This window comes from Peromyscus californicus, unplaced genomic scaffold (genome assembly GCF_007827085.1).
Source record: "Peromyscus californicus insignis strain IS unplaced genomic scaffold, ASM782708v3 Scaffold_10__1_contigs__length_136768540, whole genome shotgun sequence".
Lineage (NCBI taxonomy): Eukaryota > Metazoa > Chordata > Mammalia > Rodentia > Cricetidae > Peromyscus > Peromyscus californicus.
The window spans coordinates 101,314,351-101,329,731 of NW_026294391.1; the positions used below are offsets into that span (position 1 = coordinate 101,314,351).

The window sequence follows — 15,381 nt, forward strand, 5'->3', positions numbered from 1 at the left end:
ACATATTGGAGAAAAGACCAATGTTAAAAAATGGTGCTAGTCAACTTGGATGGCTTTTAGAAGACAGTAATTAGATGCTTTAATCTCACCCTTTACAAAACTCAACTTCAAATGGATCAAGGAACTCAACATAAGACCACATCCCCTCAAATTGCTAGAAGAAAAAATCAGGGAATACACTTCAAGTTATAGGCACTAGAAAGAATAGGGATTTCTTTTTTAGCTACCTATTGACATAGCCAGATTGCAGGATTATACAGCACTTCATCTTTTATCTGCAAAAAGTAATAAGGAGATGTAGAGTGCATACAACCACACATTCCTTAAGTCCTGATGTCCCCAGGAAGCTCATATTTTCCCACCTTTCAATGTTCTCCTGTTTTCTTATGGTGTTATTTCTAGGGATTTTTAAAAATATAAGAGGGAGGCAGACAAAATATGGAATCAGTCCATTTTTGCAGAATTAGAGATTTTATTCTTTATTATTTTTGTTTTTAAAATGTTTGCTAAGTGAATGAATGCTAAGTGTTGATGGGATTTAAAGAATACCATCATTTGTAATTCTTCTAGAAGATTAAAACATATCTGGCCAGCTAGATATAGTTGCATCAATGCATATGTTATACAGAGTTACATGACATTTATGCAATATAAAGTGTTAAAACTGTTAAAGTAGAAATAGTTCAGTATGAAGCCTCCCTCTGTCCTGGAATGGTTGAAGTCTCCGATCATTCCAGGCTTCTTTTGAAGCAGCAGGACCTCTGTCTACTGTGGCTCCTAGGGCCATGCTTGCTGCACAGAAGAGGGATCAGGTGAGCAGAGAGCTGTATTCCAATAGTGAAGATGAATGCTGCCTGATCCAGTGAATCCTGTGACTGGCCTTTGGAAGATTCAGGTGTGTACTGAACTCATGAGTGTGGGCAGGAGGCTGTGCTGTCTGAAAACGCACTGACCACCTCCTGGGGACAATGAGGATCTTTGGACATGTTTCTGCTGCTACACCTTCAGAATGGGGTTCAGGAGTGACAGACAGAGAACAAGGCACATTCTGTGCAAATCCAGAGAGACCAGAGAAACAACTGTGAAGTGCAGGGGCTACTGAAGGTGACACAGCCATGCCACCTCATGAAAGAAGACCTCTTTGCCAATCTGTTTGAATCTTGTGTACAGAGATCATTTTGCATCTACATTCTACAAAGCAGAAAGAAAATATTGTGAAAATCTGTCTTTATTGATACTGTTATTCCAATGCCAACGATATAGAGAAACATAATTTTCCCCTCAGAAGTGACTGAGTTGTGACAGCAAACAGCCCATCTCCATGTGGCTCCTGGACGAGGATGGCATCCTAGGGCTCCTCCACATCCTTCATGGAAATGTGGTCCTGGATCCCAGGTGGTGCACTCCTGAGCATCACTTTCTTTTCACTGGCCCTCTGTTTGGCTCTCTTGTTGTTAAACCAAGTCTGAAAGCAGAGGAGAATGGGAAATGTCTCAGCATGCTGGGTACTTTGATGCAAAGAGGCACATCATAGGGACACTGGCATTCTGAACTGCACAGCAGCAGCTGTTTTCCAAATACTCAGCCACCCAGGGCAGAAGCAGGCAGGGTGTGTTCAGTGTAGGAGGTCATGGCTAGACTCTAGTTAACGCTGCCTTCTTCACAGGAAACTGAAAACAGCACCAGCAATTACTATTTCTGAAAAGTCATAGCATGCCTGCTCCTTCAGATCACACAGGGAGAGCAGCAGCCCTGTGCTAAGATCTGGAAGAGACTCGGTGCAAGACAAGTGCACATTTAATGTGATTCCCAAGATGCGCTTTTACGGGTATCTTATTCACCGATGCTGGGTCATCTCTAATGAATTAACTGGTTTTGACTGTTCCATCCCTTAGACAAGGTTTCAAGGGCATTAATCCTTGCCCTCTTCCACTGCCCTTGGGACAGTTTGGACAATGTGTTAGGGTGGAGGCAACATCTGAATTGAAAACAATCCCCCAGATTAAAATTGAGTGCTGGTATCTCATGCACACTCACAGAGGAGGAGGAGCAACCACTTGGACTATGAAGCTCTATTCCCACATCAGTCTCGTCATATCATGCATTAGTTGCTCCATGTGGGTTCTATGGGTAAATAATTCACTCGCCCAGATAGCTAGTAGGTTGTCCTTTAGCTAAGTGTGCACAACTTATTTTTAGTAAATTAATGCAACTGAATCCTTTGATAGCCCTGTTTGATCCTGCATCAGCTTGAGTCTCTACAGCCACATCCTCAGCCCCAACATACCCACAGAAGGTTCTTGTAAAGGACAATGGTGGTGAAGGAATTAAACATGAATACTGGGTAAATAGCCATGCACTCACAGGTATGTGTTCTACATGTACATAATTATAGAGCCCTTGCTGTGTAAAGACCTTGGCTTTGCACACAGAACATGAGCAGCATGTGGTTGCTTTGGGTTCCTGTTTCCACCAGGAAGTCACTTTCCTTCCAGGAACAGGCAAGAAGCACTAGCTGAAGTATAGTTTCTCCCCCTTCCAATCAGGAAGCCAGTGACTGCCATCATAGGAAAGACAGCAATCATACACCTGTTAGGATCTTGTATATGCACAGCGTCTTACATCATCAGTGGGCACTGGAGACTACGTACCCACCACGTGGTCACGCAATTCCCACCTTAGAAAGCTGGATGCTAACCCCCACCTTCTCTTTCTTTGCTCTCTGTTCTCTGCTCCGCTCTGCTCTCTCCCCCCAAGGCCTGGCTCCCCTCTCTCTCCCTCCTTTCCCTTCTAATAAAGCCCTCTGTAACTCTGAGGTCATGGCTCCTGACTTTTCTGCCAGTAACCAGCTCTGCCACCAACATCATTCATCCTTTAAAGACCTACTGAAAAAGACCCAGGACAACTGGTCCAAGACCTGAAGTGCTCCAGATGGACTTCCCCACCCCATGCTTTCTCAGATTTACTGACCTGCACTTTTGCTTCAGGCACATTCATGTTTCTGGCAAGCACCTGTCTGTGTAGAGAAAGCCACAGAGATCAGTAGTCAAGGTTATGAGAAACATCACAGGCTGGAAACAATGTGTACTTGTGACAATCTTTGTCTTCCTGCTAAACTTCTCAAGGACTTGTCGCTGATAAAGCCAGGCATGGTTTTCAAAGGTTTCACATCATCACAACATTTAAAGTGTTGTGTTGTACATTGATGGTCAAGATGACTCTAATTAGCTTATACAAATAATTTCAATGCAGTATTTTATACATGAGCACAAAAACAGAAGTCTATGGTGGAGACTTATGTAAATTTTAAGCATAAGAATATGTAGGAAATATGTAGGAAATATGTGAAAGGCTAAATGATGACAGGATCTTATTCTCCTGACTCTGTTTCCTCTAAATTTTGTTTAGTACCTAATGTGAAGACCAGGAAGGAGTGGGGGTGGGGTGAGGTGTGGAGGGGGAGAAAATGAGATAAAATAGAGCATATCAAAAATATAATCTTCCATGCATCACAGGACACAACCAAGAGTGTGTAGCCAGAACTGACAGTGGAGACCTGTAATTCCAGCTACTTGGGAATCTAAGGCAGAAGGGTCACAATATAAGGCCTGAGTGGGCTCTAGTTTAAGTTCAAGGTCACCCTAAGGAAGGTAGAGAGACCTTATCTCAATCAATAAGAGGAGGCTCATAGCCAAGGCAAGGGGCCTCAGATTTATATTCCCAGTACTTGAACACCAGAGAGAGATTAGCCTCAAGAACAAGAATAGCTTGGTTTACATTGGGAGATCCATTTCAGCAAGGACTCCAAAGGAAGTCCATTTTTAAAGAAACCAAACACCCCTTTAGTATCAATGAAGAAATGGGTGGCTGTGGCCATAGATTTAGTGGACTGCCTGTGGAGCATACACATTCCCTGCCTTCAACCCTCACCACAGACAAACAAAAGTGACAAAGACAACCACAATGTTAGAAAATGTTTGGAAAGAACACAGTCACAATCTCTTACCCAGTGTAGTAGCTAACACAATCAAGAGGTGAGGACATAGAGAAAACAGGAGCTTCTAGACTGTGGGTGGAAATATCTACTCATGCACTAGGTGAGGAAAAGCATTGCTTACAAAAAGACTCAATCCAGTAACTCCATTTCAGAGTTTACATAGCCAAGACCAGAAGCCTAGAGCTGAAGAGGGTTTCTGTCAGCCCAGGTAACATCAACCCCACTCCCATAACCACAAGGCAATAACAACCCTGAACTCCTCAGAGAAGAGATTCTAAACAAAGACAGGGTATGTTGATACAGTAGTGTGAGATTCAGACCCAAAAAGATCTGAAAACCAGCAGAAACTACAGCTGAGAAGCCCGAGAACTATAACAAATCAGTCAAAAAAGGACATTGACTTCTGTCAGAGGCGGCCTTTAGAGCACTACTGTTTACACCAGGAGGGAAGAAGACATCAGCTTCTGGGATGGAAGAAGTAGGGAATTTTGATACAGTTGGTCAAGAGGAATGGACTTCTAGAGCTCTGTCAGACAAATCATAACATTGCAGAATTCTAAAGCATCAGAATAGTTTGAGTTCCTACATGATTTTCATTCACCCATGTTGCACCATGTTTGAGAACCGAGATAAAGAAGGACATGAGCAGTAAGCACACTGGTCTCATGCCACCATTGCATGAAAACACTAACCTTGATTCAAACACTGAGCTCGATGCCACAAAGCAACTTCCCCATACCCATCATGGGGTAGAAGCTACCTGTGGTTTGGAAATGAATGGGGAGGACAGGGCCCAGAAGGGGTAAAGGCCAGGTCAATATGAACACTAGCCCCTGGAGGCCAGGGTGCCTCCTGGTGCCAGCCACGTACCTTGTGAGCACATCTGGGTACTGGGTTTATCAGAAATTGTCTCCATTTCCTGTACCTGCCACTGTGTGAAGTGGAACTGGATTTGGTGCCTGCTGTTCTGGTGCCTTGGAACCCTGCTGGGCTCCTCTGGGTCTGCCTCCATGGCAACCTGGTTGCTGTGGTCACCTTCAGGACCCAGGCACATGTGGCCTCCTTGGTTGAGGTTGCCTTGTTGGTTCTCACTGTCGTCCAGGCTTAGGGCCCCTTCATAGACCCTGCCACCTGATTCAGGTGCTCCCTCCAGTTCACGGTGGGGGTCCACTGTCTTCCTCATAGTCCTCCAGATGATAGTAGAAGTTGTCGTTGTAATTGTGGAGGTGCTCCATGGCTACTGCTCCTCAGAAGCCTAGTGACCAGCACCCTCCCTGAGGTGTTTGGCAGGAGCCTTAACCTGGGGGCTTTCAGCAAGTTGTTGCCACAAAGGTTCAGGCTCTCCTATTTCAAGATTGCTATTGGCTTTCTGTGTGCTTCCTACATTAGTGGATGAGTCTCTGAAGTGAGAATGGGCTAGGTCATAGCCAAAGCATGGGGTGGCAGAAGGACACTGAAACTTACTTTTAGGAGACCTGCTCAGATCTGGCAGCCTGCCCTGGCCCATGCTGTTGGACCTCACAGAACACCTTGGGAATGGGGCTATGGGAGATTGCACACTTATTTTAGCATGGAGAGTGGGGAACGGGGGAAAACTCACAATGAGCACATGAGGCTTGGGGGAAGACTGGAGAATTTTTCATCATCCCAGACCCCACATTTCCAAGTCTCTATGACACATGAGATGAACATTGAGTGGACAGGGTCAGCTCTGGGTGTGTCTGCTTCAAGAGTCTTCAACAACTCTGAAAGCAGAGGCCAGTCCTGGACCTCCACCTTCAGCAGTGGCATTTTAGTCCCATGTTTACAGTGTGTTGTGCAGCACTGCAAAAAAGCCAGTTCAACCCTTGGAAAAGTTAACAGACTCCAGACAGCCAGTGAAGAATCTGCATTAGAATGCTTATAGAAGGTCCTGTCCAGTGCTTCTCAGCTCTGCAAGATCAGACACTGCACCAACAGCACTCTTTGTGTTGCAGTACAAACTGCTGAGGGCTGAGGGTGCATTCTCACAATAACCTGGGCAGAGTAAGTGCCTCAGACTCTGGAAGGCCATAAACAGGGGAGAGGTTGTGTGCACTTCTTGTGGTAGAGCCAATGCTCTCATTGATGGTGTTTCAGAGTGCTGGGGTTGGGGTGGGGTGTTAATAGGACCTGAGAGAGAAAATGCAGTGTTGTCCTTTGGTTTGTTTCTTCGTTTTGTGTTTGTGACGGTCTCTCATGTATCCCAGGGAAGCCTGAACCTCACATGTCCCATACTGTGTACAACAGGATGACTAGTGCTGTACTTCCTTGTGTTATACCCTCCCACTGGTCACAGGAGTGCATAGAAATGTCTGATTTTTCTTTAAATAACTAATTACTTAAAAAAAGAGGTATTAGACCTGGAGGTCTAGCTGTGTATAGAGCTGCAGCATGGCTGGACAGCCTCCAGGAATTCTAAATATATTGTAGGGCAAACACCTCAACTTATAAACATGAACACCATGCCTAGAAATAAGAAAACCGTGTCAAATAATGCTGGATATTAGCTAAATCAAACAGCTCATTGTTTTTGAGGAAATATCCAGCCTTTCACTGAAGGGGGAGACATAGAGCATTGCTACTATTGACTGAAAGGGCTTGAGAGAAAGATCCAAAGCGACAGCCTACAGAATGGGAAAAGATCTTCACCAACCCCACATCTGACAGAGGACTGATATCCAGAATATATAAGGAACTCAAGAAATTAGACATCAAAATGCCCAACAGTCCAATTAAGAAATGGGCTATAGAACTAAACAGAGAATTCTCAACAGAGGAAACTCAAATGGCCGAAAGACATTTAAGGAATTGCTCAACATCCCTAATCATCAGGGAAATGCAAATCAAAACAACTCTGAGATACCACCTTACGCCTGTCAGAATGGCTAAGATCAAAAACACTGAAGACACCTTATGCTGGAGAGGATGTGGAGCTAGGGGAACTCTCCTCCACTGCTGGTGGGAATGCAAGCTTGTACAACCACTTTGGAAATCAATATGGCGCTTTCTTAGAAAATTGGGAATCCATCTCCCCCAAGATTCAGCTATACCACTCTTGGGCATATACCCCAGGAATGCTCAATCACACCACAAGAGCACTTGTTCAGCTATGTTCATATCAGCATTGTTTGTAATAGCCAGAACATGGAAACAACCTAGATGCCCTTCAACTGAAGAATTGATAAACAAAATGTGGTACATATACACAATGGAATACTACTCAGCAGAGAAGAACAATGACATCATGAGGTTTGCAGGCAAATGGATGGATCTAGAAAAAATCATCCTGAGTGAGGTAACCCAGACTGAGAAACACAAACATGGTATGTACTCACTCATAGCAGGATACTAGATGTGGAACAAGGATGACTGGACTGCTACTCACATCACCAGGGAGGCTACCTGGAAAACAGGACCCCAAGAAAGACACAGGGATTGCCCAATGACGGAGAAATGGAAGAGATCTACATGAACAGCCTGAACATGAGTGGGGGTAGTGAAGGGCGAGGGTCGAGGGAAAGAGAACTTGGAGGAGCGGGACATCCCAGCTGGATCAACAACAGAGAGGGAGAACAAGGAATAGGAGACCATGGTAAATGAAGACCACATGAGAATAGGAAGAAACAAAGTGCTAGAGAGGCCCACAGAAATCCACATTGATACCCCCACAACAGACTGCTGGCAATGGTCGAGAGACAGCCCGAACTGACCTACTCTGGTGATGAGATGGCCAAACACCCTAATTGTTGTGCTAGAAACCTCATCCAACTACTGAGGGATCTGGATGCAGAGATCCATGACTAGGCCCGGAGTGGATCTCTGGGAGTCCAATTAGCGAGAATGAGGAGGGGTTATATGAGCGAGAATTGTTGAGACCAAGGTTGGATAAAGCACAGGGACAAATAGCCAAATGAATGGAAACACATGAACTCTGAACCAATGGCTGAGGGGTCCCCACTGGATCAGGCCCTCCGAATGGGTGAGACAGTTGATTGGCTTGATCTGTTTGGGACGCATCCAGGCAGTGGGACCGGGTCCTGTGCTCATTGCATGAGTTGGCTGTTTGAAACCTGGGGCCTATGCAGGATTGTTTGACTTGGCCTGGGAGAGGGGACTAGACCTACCTGGACTGAGTCTACCACGTTGACCTCAGTCTGTGGGGAAGGCTTTGCCCTGGAGGATATGGAAATGGGGGGGGGGGGTGTTGGGGGGAAGGTGAGGGGCACGGGAGGGGGGAGAACAAGGGAATCTGTGGCTGATATGTAGAACTGAATTGTATTGCAAAATAAATTAAAAAAAAAAGAAAGATCCAAAAGGTAAGGATTGACACTGCATGGTGGTTATGCTCACAGTGCTCTCTGTGGGTGGAAAGTTCTTCAAGAGCATGGTAAACCCAGCAGTAAGACAGGGATTTCAAAGTCCCTGAAGTGGAGACTCTGACTTTAATAAGTCCTACTACACAAGGGAAGTCATAGAAACCGAGTCCCGTGATTTCAGGAGGAAGTTGTATATGGATTTGAGATATCTGAGTGAAGGGATATTTACAAAACGTCCTCAATGAACAGCAGAAAGTCTTTTCTCTTAAAGTGTCAATGAAAACGCTTACCCTTAGACACAGATCCCAGCCAGTCATGTGTAGTCAGCCAATAGAAACACAGATCCCTTTTCACACATTTACCTGGTCTCCCCATAGTCTCTGTCCATGTTTTATGAAGGTGCCCTCTCACAGACACACGGTCCCTTGCACAGCAATGTAAGCTACTGAAAAGTGGAGCCTCTTCTAATTGATAGGAAGGCCAGTCAGAACCCGAGCCAGACATGTGGTCACCTAGAGCATGCCTCAACGGGATCTGGCCTTGCAGCTGGATACACATATTGTATAGTAGTTTCCTCCAAGATAAGACATTCCATTTGGAGGAAAGCTCCTGAAGACACAAGACATTCCAAATGGAGGTGAAACATTTCATAATACGGAGGAGATGGTTAAGACACAGAAAAAAATGCTGGATAGCTCCAACTGGGCTTAGTAGATGTTTGTTCCCAATTCCTCCTGTGTACCCAGAAAGAGTGTCAACAGCACATCTCAGGTCCACACAACTTAGGAACACAGGATGAGAATCAGCAGTCTGCTGAGACACAAGATGCCATCCACAGGTTCAGTTCATGGCACATCAGCCCCAGTGAAAAGACTGAAGCCACTGGACATGGCAGCCAGGAACTGGAGCATGTCACCAGATAACACTCTGTACCTGGAAGATTGGTGGCAAGGGCCTGAATAGAACTCAAGAAAGTCATCTCTTACTGGAACATCCAATGTGGAACCTCATGACCCTACTTCCTAATGCCTCCAGGTCCCCAGTTGAATCAATCTCTCTCTCTCTCTCTCTCTCTCTCTCTCTCTCTCTCTCTCTCTCTCTCTCTCTGCTTCTCCATGTGTGATCTCCACCATTAGCCCTTGGGGATTATCCTAAGATAAAGATGACTGCAAAATATCATCCAAAAGTCAGTTAGGAACAGAGGCCCTGGTGGTAGTAGCAGCTGCAGCAGAGTGTGTGAGGAGGACTGGGGGGGGTCAGGAAGGAGGAGGGGGCCTCACTGGTGTAGGAACTCTTCTTCCTACAGAGAAACAGTGGAAGCTGGAAGCAGCCAGGAACTCAGGCTCCCTGGAGACAATCTGAGGCCCCTGGAAACCACTGCTTTCTCTCTACCCTTACAAGACTGAGAACAGTTTTCAGACTATTCCAAAACCCCATGGGAATGTAGAATGAGCACTGAGCTCAATGGAGCCTACACAGCCTGGGGGCAGGGGCTGTGCTCAAACATCATTCCTCCTTCTAGAGTCCCTTCCTGTTCTTCCTGACCAAAGACAAACAGGGGATCCAAGGCTGCTGGACCTGTCAGCTTGCACATTACCATGTCCATCACATCTCCTGGACAGCTCAGGGTGAATGTTCTTTGCAGTAGGTTATGGTTGGTACAGAGACCCACAGTTGGTCATTGTGCAGTGGCACACAAGAGAAGGTGGAGCACTCAGGTTTAAATGGGACATCTCTGTCATATCCCTTGCTCACAGGCACAGGGACCATGAGGATGACTGGTGGAAGATTCTTAAAGCCAGGGGAACTAGTTATCTGTACTGAAATATTATGTGCTAGACCTGAAAAGGGGAGACCTCAGGTTCAGGGCCATAGACAGAGCCCTAGTGAAATTCTGATACCTGTTACTACAGCAAGGGCTATCAAATCAGCATGCTGGGAGACATCATAGAGACTCAAAAGCAAAGTACCTGCAGCAGGCAAGGTCCCTGGAGCACTCATATTCCCAGAGACTGAAAATAGACTACGGATTGCAAGGGCAGGAGAGCATGGTGTTGGGACAATACCATGCAGTACATTTGGGGCTGTACAACTAGGCCATAGCTCTCCATCTCACCAAGATAGACTTTGTGCATTTGGACCTGCAACTTCACATAGGCAAAGAAACAGTACTACTCTATGCACAGTCTGACTGCTCCAGAACATTGCTAGGGGCTCAGTTTTGTATACAAATTAGAGCTGCTATGAAGCAAAGGTCCACAAAATCTTGAGTACTGAGGGTTCTCCAAGGCAGGTGACAAAATGCAGACAGAAGACATATTAGTCAAGATCTCTGAGAAGGCTAGGGTGAGACCATATGCTCCCTGAGCTGTAATGGATGAAATGAAACAGAAACATTCCTCTGGCCTGGACAGATGGATTCTGCTCTCCCTCCCAAGCATCAGGACTCTGGCCAGTGTGGCTCCTAGTGCCCTGGATGTCCACAGAGAGGATGTAAATCACACATCATATACCCCTTCCTCTCACTGTCAAACCTGGGACAAGTGTCTGGGAAGTATCCAGCTGGATCCAGGTTGAGACTTACTGGAGTGTGGGTGGGAACAGCCATGACTAGAAACACACTGTCGTCTGCTGGGGTCTTGCCCCACCTGACATTATAAATAATTGTTCCACAGAGGTGGAGTGAGTTGACAAGCCCCTGAGGAGGGTACAGAGAACCATATGGGGTCAGCATGAAGCAGCATAGCACCTGGAAATCTTCCTCACTCGGCAAGGCACAGGGACCACAGCTTGCCAGTGTCACCTCCTGCCATAAATGCCATTTCTGGAATAGGCTACTATGGTTCTAATACTTATACCCACATTTTAGTAACCTGAAAAACAATGGAACCAAAATACTGAGAATCCACCTCTTTATTGCTAAGATAATTGCAGGGAAGAAAAGGATGTCATGAGCAGCATGGGTGGCTGAGACATTGGGGGCAGGGCCAGGCTCCACGACATCTGGCTCTGGACAGAGGTGGTACTCATGCGCTGCTCCAAAATCTTCAGGGATCGTTGTTCTGGGGACCAGGTGGTGCATCAAACAGCATTGATACTGTAGTGCTTCACTTGAAATTCACTCTCCTGGTCCTAAACCAATCCTACAAGCAGAAGAAAGGGTTGCTTTAGTACACTGAACTGTACCACCACTGACGAACACATGCTGTACCCTTGTATACTGGCTCAATTTTACTAACATTTTAGAATGTGTATGGAACCCATCCCTGGGTCAGTGTACGGTAGGTATGTGCTCCAGGCCTGAGCAACTCCCCTAGCAAAGCACCACATTTTTGATTGCCAAGAAACTGTTTGTTTATTTGCCTAAGCCCTAGAACAGTTGAAGTCTTACCTCAAGTGTGTACTGATTGTTCAGAATGCTGGAAACAAAAGGTTTCATTCTCATTGAAACAGTCAAAACACCCCCATGAAGCCCCAGAGGACATGTACCCCCACACCCAGTACTTCAGCTATGGGACAGACCCAGAATATTGCTGCTTCCCTCCATCAATTGGTAGTTTTAATGCATTCTTTCAGGAAAGGATGCAGATCTAGCTTGTGAGTTGTTCCTGGTCCTTGCTGTGTGTCAAAAAGTATCAAAAAGAGTTCTCTTGGAACCTGGGAGAACTATCTCAAGGCCCAAAGCTGTCTGTGAAAGGCTCCATGGTGACAGCCTTTTGTGAGTATCCAGAATGCATATTTTATGAGACAAAAGGCACTTCTTCCTGCTTTATGCTTCCTCCCTAGCCTCCAAGCATACTGTGTATAGGCCTTTTCCCTTGTGGGCATGTGGTCTGGAAAAGTCAGGGCTGATTGTAATGGTGAGCAGAGTTCACATACATAACCAACAAAAGACAGGTAAAAGGGCTATGGGCCTTTTGAGGTTCCTGGTCCCAGTATTGATTCAGAACTAAGCCAGGCATATGACATTACAGACTAGATCAAGAAGTCTGAGAAAAGGTTTTCTGAGACACACAGAGTGAAAGAGTTGAAGGTGGGCAAGAACATGGTCTCTTCACTTAAGTGAGGCATGCGGGCTGCACGGCCTTCAGAAGGTCATGGAGAACACACTATGTTCACCGAGGGTCAGACAAAGCACCTTGGCACCTTAGGTTTCAGGTGTCCATGTTGGCATTTCCTGCCTGAGAAAATGGAGGTCTTTCCTCATCTTGAGCCTAGCCTGGGTGTGGACTGGTCTGGAGTCCTTGGGATACAACTTTAGGGTCCCACTCTTCTGCTATAATTATCCTCTAGAAACAACATCACAAGATGTGGAGCCCTCCCAAAATATTATTTTTAGAATACTGACCAGCACATCTGCTTCTGGCACACCCATCCATCTTGCAAGATCCTTCCTGAAGTGAAAAGATTCCAACATTTAGGCTTTGTGGTGGATGTAAACTGTATAAGGATATGTCCTGATTGCTTTTAAATGTTTGTGTCCACACTTGTGTGTACACACACATACACACACACACACACACACACACACACACACACACACACACACTATTCCTCACACCTGCTTTGAGACATACTTTAGTAACACGGTTCTTTCAGGGACCAAAATTAAGGGTAATCCCCCAAACACAGGTACTTAACATGTAAGCTTCTTTAAGAGAGACTCCATGATGAAAAGTGTTAGCCAAATTTTAATCTGAGGTGGAATCCCTCCTACATTTTCCAAATCACACCTCAGGCTTCTCACTCATTCTTACAGAGAAACATTTAGAACAAGCATTGTCTAAATTTCCCACTCACTCACGTACCACTTAAACAGGCAACAAAACACATTCTTTCCACTTGGACTAGGGCACATCCCCCTACTCCAGAATCCAATTTCTGCTGGAGGGTCCAGACATGGTGGCTTTGTTTCTAGAGGAAATCGGGGTTCAGGGAGCACCAAAGGATAGCCTGGATACACTGCCTGAAAACCAGGCGCCTAGCAGGGCGTTCTGCTTACCTTACTTGAAAGCTGGGGTAGCGATTCTCTTTGAAAAGACGCTCTAGGTCCTGCAGCTGAGACTGGGTGAATCTGGTGTGTCTCTGCAAAGGCTGCCTGTCCCCAGCCTGGAGACTCTTGGTACCCTCAGGCATTGCTGCTTCTTGCTGAGGCTGCTGTTCAATACTGATTCCATGACCACCTTCCGATGGGATCCCCTTGTCCATGGCGCCAGAACTACCATCTCCAGCTTGTCTTCCTTCCATTTCTTCTTCTTCGTTTTCTCCCTCCTCTACCACTCCTGTAGCTTCCTGAGTAAGACCGGATTGAGCAAGTTCTTCTTGAGCAGGCTTGCTTGGGGCAAGTTTGCCCAGAGCGGGTTCGCCGTGATCAAGCTCACCCTGAGCAAGCTCGCTCTGTACAAGCTCCTTCTTGCCTCCTTCCTCTCCAGCCTTCAGGACCACTGCATTCCCACTTGCAAGAGAGAAAAACATAAAGATAAAGATCTGAGCATCGTGGCCCATGGATCATTGGAAAGCCTGGAGAGGGCCCACAGGCAGAGCCGGGTAATCGAAGTGCCTGGCCACTGGCCTTTCCACCAAATTTGCTTCCAGAACTTCGCCCAAGTCCAATCAGAACCATTTTACTGACCATGCTGTTGTTCCTGGTGCTCATCAGCTCCTGGTCTCAGCATCCTGTTGAAACTGTGGCAGTAACCCTCACGAGTCTCCTTGCCGGGAATCTCTCAATCAAACCCGAGTTCCGAAGACTTAAAAGCTGTGTCCTCATGGTCTGATGCCAGAGGTACAGCTGTGACTCTTAACCTGGAAGGCTTATCTTCTGGAGACTCAATGTAATTACAATGTGTCCAATCACACATTCTGGCCTGCACAGCCTCAGTGGCTGTGTGCTTGTCCTCTGAGGTGCCTAGCCTGAAGCACTTTAGGGCTGCAAAGAGCAGGGAGTACTTTAAAAACTGCAGTGAGTGTGTGTGCCGTGGGGGTGCGGAACCTGTGGCTCTGGTTTGCTCCTTAGCTGACACCTCTAGTTTTGGGTAATGCTGGACTGTCCAAATTCAGTCATAGGGAGTAACAAAAGACCTTTTCAAACTCAGCAGGCCCTTGAGTCCAGCTAAATCACTTTATTAAATTATGGAAATGTCCTTCAAACAAAATGCCCCAATCTTGGTTGTGCTGCCTTGAAGAGCCCTGTATGATGGCAACTATGTAGGCCAGGGCAAGATCCTCCTGAGAGACTGTGCTCCCAACAGGGCTGAATTCCACCAGTGTTCACAAGCTCATTCTGATGGAGACCTTTCTCTACCTAGCTGTGCTTGACCAAGGTCCTAGGGTGACCCAGATACCTGAGGGCATCAAAGATCAACCCTGGGTAGTGGTACCAAACCTGTCTCACAGCTGTGAAGGTTAAAGACAGGATGAGCAAGCAATTCTGGATGCAAGCTCTACAAAGAATCATTGCAGGACGGGGCAGAACTGAGGAAAAGCTAGAGAGACTCCCCAGAGTAGGTGACATTCCCAAAATTTAAAAGAGCCACTGAGCTCTGTCATTTCGTTGTTTTTGTTTTTAATAGGATCATGGCAGAGTCTGGACAATGGCTGAGGTAATTGTTAGGAGATGGGTTAGTTCTCTAGGAAAGCATACGCTGAGACACTGGAGGGCCCACGGTCCACATGGTCTAGCCCACACCAAGGAAATGATCATGCTCTGTTCACCCATTGCCCACCTAGTCAGGGGTGGCTCAACCCTCTCCCACCACAGGCCCCTTTATCCATTCCTAACTGGGGCTTTGTGAGTTGTGGGCCTTGACTGTCTTGTCGCCATTAGCCACTGCATGGTCCTGTGTCCTCTGACATTTCAGCTGTCCCAGGTGCCTTTAATTATACTCAGCTCTCTTTCTTCTCACAGTCACCAAGAAGCAGCTACAACTGTCCTTCCTCTTCTCCTTGTCTCCTGGGTCATTGTGAAAGGCTTCCCTGAAACACCGAAATGGGAGGCTTTCTTAGACACAGACTTTACTCACTCTCACAATTAGCTGCTGGAGAAGC

At 46.3% G+C, this 15,381-nt stretch overlaps 1 protein-coding gene across 1 annotated transcript in view; it reads right to left on the reverse strand.

Annotated features, from left to right (window-relative positions):
* Window positions 1-1,348: 1,348 nt before the first annotated feature.
* The window catches only part of LOC128117532 (homeobox protein Rhox13-like), a 44,741-nt gene continuing 30,708 nt past the window's right edge, over window positions 1,349-15,381 (reverse strand). Inside the window, exon 3 of the mRNA XM_052749490.1 lies at window positions 1,349-1,465. Within this exon, the coding sequence (XP_052605450.1) occupies window positions 1,349-1,465 (117 nt within the window). The remainder of the gene's footprint in view (window positions 1,466-15,381) is intronic.